Here is an 8,598-nt window from a genome sequence, read left to right on the forward strand (position 1 = left end):
AACAAAACATGAATGCTGCTGTCTAACCTATTCATGCAAGCTTCTCCTTTGAGAACTACCCTACCCTCATCTAAAAGTTAATCCTTCCCTTGCAGAAACAATGTAAAACAAAACAAAGCAAAACAAAACAAAAACCTCCTTTTAACAAGGGCTTTAGGAAAATAGATGCTTTTGTGGTATAGAATGGATTCCCCGAAGGGCAAACCGTTCCCAAAGTAAGGTTCCAGTCATTTCCACCCTCCCTGAACGAATCGAATGGACTCAACTGAGGTAAAACACGAAAGATAAAGAGCCCTTAGGGCAGTTTCAAAAGTTGCTACAAAGGAAAAGCTAAATTGCGGAGGCCCGGCCCTGCTGACGCCTGTGGGGGCGCTTCAGGACCCCCGGGCCGGGGCAGGCACTGCGCGTCGTCTAAGCGGAACGCGCGCACCTGCCGGGTCCCTCAGCGTCCCGCGCGGGGCCAATGCCCTCTCCAGCCGGCGCTGGACTTTACCTTGCGTGAGGGCCAAGAGGCAATAGAAAAGCAGAAAGCCCTGGGGTGTGTTGCAGGGCTGGAGGCACTGCGGTTGCAAGTTCCCACACCCGCAGGGTCCCTCCTCAAACTCGGGCGGCGACTCTGGCCTGGACAGCTCCTGGGAAGCAGAGGGAGCCGCTGAAGGCTGGGGTGCCTCCGGTGACGTCTGGGACTCCGGGGGCTCCTGTGGCTTCGAATTCGGTCCCTGGGATTTGATGGCCAAGTCAGAGACTTCGACGTGAGAGGGCGATGCAAACAAACGGTGCGGGGTGTCCGGGCTGGAGGCGACGAAAGCCGGGTTCTCGATGCCTTTGCTGCCCTTCATGGTCAGGATGGGTTCTCCCAACTCCAGCGCGTCGGAGCGGCACAAAAACCCGGTTCCCCTTTGGAACCTCCCCTGCGCAGGTGGCAGCGCCCCCGTGCGGAAGACTTCCCGCCTCCGTGCAGGAGCTGTCTCGGCGCTGCCGCCGCGCAGCCGCCGCCGCCGCCGGGACCTACCTCCACGAGCTCGCAGTCGCCTAGAGCAAAGGGCGCGGGCGCTTGGCCGGCCCCTGTGTGATTCGCGCCAGGCCGCGCCTCACCTGTTGCCGCCCGGGCCAACCGGGATGAGAGGCGTGTGCGGGCGGCCAGGACGCCGCCAGGTGACCCGGCGAGGCCCTTCAGCCGGCCTGGCTGCTTCCTAGAGCCCGGGGACAGGGAACTAACCAGAGCTTGTGAGAGTCTGGTGGCCGTAAAGCTCCCCCTGGGTGCTGACAGGAAAGCTGTAAACACTTGCGTCAGGAGATCGTTCCAGAAAATATCCTGCGTTTTACTTCCTTTACTAGGTTCGACTTCCAAGAATCAAGCAGCCGTAAGTACAAGACTTTGGATTTTGAGCATCTTGGTGACACTTTACCTCTCATCCGCCCTGGAAACAGAAATCCCCACCAGCCACCTCCCCATTAAGACCTGACCGCCATAAACGTCACAACATAACCACCTTTTTGGTTTGACTTCCCCAAAACTGAAGATAACAGAAATTAGGAAACTTTAAAAGCCTATATATGATATTCTTTCTGCTGTATATTTCACATCTAAGATCAACAATGATGATATTCATGTAATAATTTCTACCTGGGGAATAAATTAAAAACACACACACTTTGAAGAATCGAACACCATTACGCAATAGTAGTTAAAGTTCATTCTTGTAGTCATTCATCAAGAAACGGTGGTTAGGGAAGGCCTCAGTGAGTTTGAGCAAAGACCTGAAGGAGATAAGGGAGGGAGTCCCTTATGTTGGTAGAATAGAGGGGCTGGGGTGAGTGACATGGTTGGAGAACCCTAGGAGTTGGGGGCAGGTAAAGGGGTGCAGATGAGGTGGGGGATAAGTGAATGGGGCCAAATTTTGGAGGCCATTATAAGGACTTTGGCTTTCACTGTGAGTAAAATAGGAAAGGTTGGAACCAAGGAGTGACATGATCATGTCATGATTGGGTTTTCAAAGGATCCATTCTCTCTCCCCTTCTAAAGATACACTAATGCATCCTAAAAATATTTTAAACAAAGACATTTTAAAAACTATATCAAGATCTCAACATGTTTATCTTTCCCTAAATTAAATGTTTATGGCAATAAGGAACATAATATAAATCACACACACATATTTGTTTTTTTTGCTTTATATCAGGGCTACATACACAGAACTGTTAAGTTTCATAAGAATACAAAGTATTAAGGAACCCACTTCCTCAAATCTATTGATGATAAAAAAAAAAAAAACAAAACTTCAAAACAATGTGTCTAGACTACCTTTAGCAAAGTTACCAGAGTTCTCAGATGTTACTAGATACTATACTTGCTATATTATATTGTTTGCAACACACTAAAGGCCCTTTCATTCAAAGATTACTTCAGGGGGTGCCTGGCTGGCTTAGTCGGTAGAGTATGCTACACTTAATCTCAGGGTGGTAAGTTCAGGCTGCACGTTGGGCACTGAGCCTACTTTAAAAATTAATTAATTAACTTTTAAAAAATTCCTTAATTATGAAAATCTTTTAAAAAAGATTACTTCACTAAAATTAATCAAGCTCTGTCAACTTTTAGAGAGATTTTCAAGTTTTGCTTTCTTAATTTAACACTAAGCTAATTGCCTGTCCAAGAAAATACTTCTAGATTCAGTACTGATACCTCCTGAATAGCAATGATTTGGTAGGATGTGATGGTCATATCCAAGCATAGCCTTAGTTCCAGAGAAGAGAATACAGTGATGGAAAGGTTACCTCTCATCCTAAAACAAGATGTGTTTAGGGGTGCCTGGGTGACTCAGTTGGTTAAGTATCAAACTCTTGATTTCAGCTCAGGTCAATGAGCCTGGCAAAAGGGTCCACACTGGGCTTGGAGCCTGCTTAAGATTCTCTCTCTCTCAGGGTGCCTGGGTGGCTCAGTCGGTTAAGCGTCCGACCTCACCTCAGGTCATAATCTCACCATTCTTGAGTTCCAGCCCCACGTCTGGCTCTGTGCTCACAGCTCAGAGCCTGGAGCCTGTTTCCAGTTCGGTGTCTCCCTCTCTCTGCCCCTCCCCCACTCACGCTCTGTCTCTTTCTCTCAAAAAAAAGTTTAAAAAAAATTAAAAAAAAAAATAAAAGATTCTGTACCTCCTTTGCTTATAGGCTCTCTCTCTCTCTCAAAAAAAAAAAAAAAGAAAAAAGTGTTTATTTCTTCTAACTATAGTCACTAAGCTTATTTAACTTTTTTTTGTTTTTGAGAGACAGAGAAACAGAATTTTATTTATTTATTTATTTTAATATTATTTAAATTCAAGTTAGTTAACATATAGTGTGATCATGGTTTCAGGAGTAGAATTTAGTGATTCATCATTTACATGTGACACCCAGTGCTCATCCCAACAAATACCTATTTAATGCCCATCCCCCCACACAATACCCTTCCAGCAACCCTAAGTTTGGCCCAAGTCAGCCGCTTAACCGACTGAGCCACCCAGGCGCCCCTAAACACTATTTCCCTTTTTTTGCTTTTTTTTTTTTTTTAATGTTTATTTATTTTTGAGACAGAGAGAGACAGAGCATGAATGGGGGAGGGTCAGAGAGAGAGGGAGACACAGAATACAAAGCAGGCTTCAGGCTCTGAGCTGTCAGCACAGAGCCGGACGCGGGGCTCGAACTCACAGACCATGATACCATGACCTGAGCCGAAGTCAGACGCTTAACCGACTGAGCCACCCAGGCACCCCCCCCCCCACAACACTATTTCTTAATGAGATAAACTAGACACATGATAGGTACTAATTTGTGAAAATTTGTTTCAATTATATATGCTTTATTTTCTGAGATGAGGGATTGAGATTGAAAGTAGATGTATCTTACTGGAAACAGACATACATCCTGTTGCTTGTTCCCCGACAGTCTAGACTGACTGAGAACATAGGAAATAAGTAGAAGTAGGAACTATTTTTTTGTTGTTATTTTATTTGAGAGAGAGAAAGAGAGTGAGCACACCAGCATGCACATGTGAGTAGGGTGAGGGGCATAGGGAGAGAGAGAGAGAAAGAGAGAGAGAGAGAATCTTACACTGGCTCCAAGTTCAGTGAGGAGTCTGACTCAGGGCTCAATCCAAAGATCCTGGGATGATGACCTGAGCTAAAACCAAGAGTCAGATGTTCAACCAATTGAGCCACCCAGGCCTCCCAGAAGTATCATTTTTTAAATATCTGGTAAATATTATTCCATTATTAATGTTTACTAGAACAGTAGCTATTATTATCTACATTTTACATATTAAAGTATCTATATTCCAGGAAGAATTAGTAATTCTCCTAAAGTCATATAGCTAATAAATGGCCTGCCACTTATTTAGGACTTGAACTCAAAGTTCTCAGCCAGATATCCTCCCTGGTCTTTGCATTTTCTCCCTTTGAATTTCAACAGCCTATCACTGTCAGTTAGAATTTTTGCTAGCAATTCTAAGAGATCAACAGTCATGTAATCTGATGTTGATAAGGTTTAGAAGACTAATTCTGCTCTGAACTGCAGATATTCAGATTTTGTAGATATCCAAGTCAGGCTTGATATGGAATCCCCCTAGCCCTTCTAATGTAAAAAGTTTCCACAGAAATGGACTTAAAATGATGTCTAAAGGTGTAAATGTACATATGATCACCATTTCATCTATGAAATATGAACTAATTTAAACAACCAGCAAATTTTGCTTTGATGAGATGATTAAACGGTCATGGCTTAACTCTTGCAACTTTGAATTAACAAATTCAAATTACACCATCAAAATCAAAGTAGCATACTCATTGTGCACTTAAATCCATATTGTGTAAGGAGAGATCTCCACTCTTGCAGTGCTGGAGAGTAGAACTTTTTTTAAAGATTAGCGAAAGTGCTATTGCTTCATCTTAAATACATCTTGCTCTTACTGAAAGTGTTATCAACACCACTTTCCTGTTCCCTTACATCCTTTGTGCTGCAATGATGGAAGGAAGGGGGTTCAGGTTTGCAACAAAGACAACAAAACAAAGCAAAGCAAAAAAAATTTTGATAAATTTTGTCTCTTGTAATTCTGTGGAAAGTTACCACTTTTTAATTCTTTTGTCAATCTAGGGTAAATCTAGTGAGCATAGTCAAAATACACCATGTTAAATTTCAGAAGGTAATGAATAAATTGCTATTCTTTTAATGGATCTCATTTGCTGTATTTTTAAAGGGTAGAGAGTAGGATAAAGAACAGTATCCAAATTTTATAGTAAAACTCCAACAATGGACACAGGAGCAGGTGTCCCTGCCTATGGATCATTCTCTGGAATGTGCAGTAGGTTTTTCCTTCAGGAATTAGATGAACCAAGATGAAGTGGCTTAATGACAGAAGCTATCATGATTATCTCACTAACTCCCCTTGCTCTGATTCCATACTTAAAAGAAATCTAATCATTATATTTTGGCCTTCCATGGAGATATACCTATAGGATGGAAATATACTTAAATACCTATTTTAAGTATTTTATCATTTTTTATGTGTGCTTTTAATAATTTATTAGTTCCCTTCCACTTGCAGACTAGATGTAAATCCTTTAATAGTATGACACTATGTGGCTCACAGAATATTAAAATTCCAGGGTCTTGAGAAAGCCTGAATACAAAAATGGTCAAGTGTAGATACTGTTGAAGTAATTAAAAATCCAAGTATTAAAGACTTATTAATAACACTGGATCTTATATTTATTAAATAAAAGCAATAGCACAATCTAAGTGATTTTCTTAGTATTCTTAATTCATCTTTTCTTTTTTAAATGCTCTACAAGATGTATAATTAAAAATAACAAATTATATCTAAGAAAAATTTAATGCTGAACTAGATTATTTTTAATACTATTTTATTACAGTTGCACAGAAAAATATATTTATGTTTAGAAGAAATTGCAGTTATATTTTCTTTAGTAATGCTAATAAATAATTAAGAAAGACATATATCCATGAACATAGATGATTATAATGTTTTTAAAAATGTGAACAGTTAATACTATAATCCCATGAGAAAGCTAACCCAGTAGGCAGTGAAAATGTACTACTAGTGTAAAATTTACAATGTCAAGTTAAGCTTTTCACTAATAAACAATTATTATTATAATTTACTCAAAATACTGTTAACTCCTACTACAATATTTATGATACAAATATCACAGAGATAATATAGTTGGATTTGTATATATCAAGAAATGCTTTAAGCTAGAAGAAATTATCCTACAGTAAATGAATGATTAGGATAATATTCTAAAACATATTTATTTTCTACTCAAGATCTGATTTTGATGCCAAGAAACAGTCTTCAATGTTATGATTTTATAGAATATATATAATCACAATGTCATAATCATGACAAAATGCCAGCTTTACTGAGTGGAAAAACAGCCATGCTGCCACTCTTGATGGTCGTGTCATTTCCACAATTTAACCGCTACTGTTTCTTAACAAAGGAAACTAGATGATGAAGGTTATTAAAATTTAGGTTTATAGAACTATAAGGGACATCAAGATGTCATTTGTTACAGAAGCCTGCTTCTAGGAAGATTAATGTCAAATACACCCAACAGTTCAACGCAATCAGAAACAGGAAATAGGCCAGTACAAGGTAGATTGATAGCCAGCACAATATGAGGAATTATTACATATTCTTTAATAGTAATCTTTTTACAATGTATTAAGAGTTGGTAGAAGTCTAGTGTGAGGTTGAGGGAGCTAGCAGGCTGTAATTAATTAGTAAAATAATTTAATTTAAATACAAATAAGAGAGTTCATGAACAGAGTTCAAATCATTGGACATAAATAAAATAAATAAAAACCTTTATAAAATCTTACATTTCTACTTTACAACTTGTGAAAATCTCAGAGCATGTTCCTAAAAGACAAGAATGAAGATTTTATACCCTACAAAGGAGCTTTGAAAACCGAGGATTACTTAAGTGTGCATAAGAGAAAATTCACAGAATCAAAGTATCTTCTTTGTTTGAAAAGAAGATAGAAAGATCTCCACACTTCATGGGGTGCCTGGGTGGCTCAGTTGGTTGAGCCTCCTACTTCAGCTCAGGTCATGATCTCACTGAGTTTGAGCCCCGCATCGAGCTCTGTGCTGACAGCTCAGGGCCTGGAACCTGCTTCAGATTCTGTGTCTCCCTCTCTCTGTGCCCCTCCCCCACTTGCATTCTGTCTCTGTCTCTCTCTCAAAAATAAACATTAAAGGAAAAAAAAAAAAAAAGATCTCCACACTTCAGCTTATCAGAGGAGATGAAAATTTGATGGCTAGGAAAATAAAAGAATACCAAAAAGCTATAGCAAGTAAAACTTCTGAGGCTGTGGTGAAACAAAGGCAAACTTTTTAAAAATGGGCATTAAAAGTACAGCCAGTTGAAGGGACTCCCACTTTCAGATGAGATGAAATAATAGAGGTCAGATTTAACTTCTACTTGAAACACTCAAAAGAAAAAAAGAAAAAAAAAAGAAAAAACATATGAAAGAAAAAAAAAGGTTTTCAAGATACCAGATTTCAGGTAATTAAAAAAGTGGTCTCTAAGAGATGGGAAGCAAACCAAGTGAGCAGTTTACTGCCTTGAGAGTTTTTAAGTGTGGGAAGGGTGGAGCAGGATGTGAAATCCACAGAAAATCCAGCTGACTCTGAGTTGGAGACAAAATAAAGGTCCAAGGACACCAAGTGGCTAGAATGTATAGGGAAGAATACTGGGAGAGGAGAAAGCTGCACAGATTTAATGTGCAGAGGGTTCCCCCAAGTATTCAGCAGAGTACAGATACCACATTCATATGAAGAAACCATCCTAGTCCAGGGAAAGAATCATATGAAGGTATTAGAGAGACAGTGCCAATATTTAGAAAAGAAGGTAAAATAAAGAAGATTTTAGACATTAAAAATAAAAAAGGAAAAGAAAACTGAAATAATTTAATACCCAGAACACCTACTCAAATGTTAAAAGAAATCCTTCAGGGGTGCCTGGGTGGCTTAGTCGGTTAAGCATCTGAGTTCGGCTCAGGTCATGATCTCATAGTTCGTGGGTTTGAGCCCCATGTCAGGCTCTGTGCTGACAGCTCAGAGCCTGGAGCCTGCTTCAGATTTTGTGTCTTCCTCTCTCTCTGCCTCTCCCCTGCTCACACTCTATCTCTCTCTCTTTCAAAAATAAACATTAATCATCCGGATGGCCAACAGGCACATGAAAAGATGCTCAACGTCGCTCCTTATCAGGGAAATACAAATCAAAACCACACTCAGATATCACCTCACGCCAGTCAGAGTCGCCAAAATGAACGAATCAGGAGACTGTAGATACTGGAGAGGATGTGGAGAAACGGGAACCCTCTTGCACTGTTGGTGGGAATGCAAACTGGTACAGCCACTCTGGAAAACAGTGTGGAGGTTCCTCAGAAAATTAAAAATAGACCTACCCTATGACCCAGCAATAGCACTGCTAGGAATTTACCCAAGGGATACAGGAGTACTGATGCATAGGGGCACTTGTACCCCAGTGTTTATAGCAGCACTCTCAACAATAGCCAAATTATGGAAAGAGCCTAAAT

At 40.3% G+C, this 8,598-nt stretch overlaps 1 protein-coding gene across 3 annotated transcripts in view; it reads right to left on the minus strand.

The window, feature by feature from the left end:
* The window catches only part of SLCO4C1 (solute carrier organic anion transporter family member 4C1), a 107,247-nt gene extending 105,780 nt beyond the window's left edge, over window positions 1–1,467 (minus strand). For all 3 annotated transcript variants that reach the window (XR_007461330.1, XR_007461329.1, XM_049647683.1), the window contains exon 1: window positions 494–1,467. Coding sequence is in view for 1 of the 3 variants with exons in the window: in XM_049647683.1 (XP_049503640.1) it covers window positions 494–839 (346 nt within the window). In the remaining 2 variants the exon portion in view is untranslated. The remainder of the gene's footprint in view (window positions 1–493) is intronic.
* Between the last annotated feature and the right edge of the window lie 7,131 nt (window positions 1,468–8,598).

This window comes from Panthera uncia (genome assembly GCF_023721935.1).
Source record: "Panthera uncia isolate 11264 chromosome A1 unlocalized genomic scaffold, Puncia_PCG_1.0 HiC_scaffold_17, whole genome shotgun sequence".
NCBI classification, from domain to species: domain Eukaryota; kingdom Metazoa; phylum Chordata; class Mammalia; order Carnivora; family Felidae; genus Panthera; species Panthera uncia.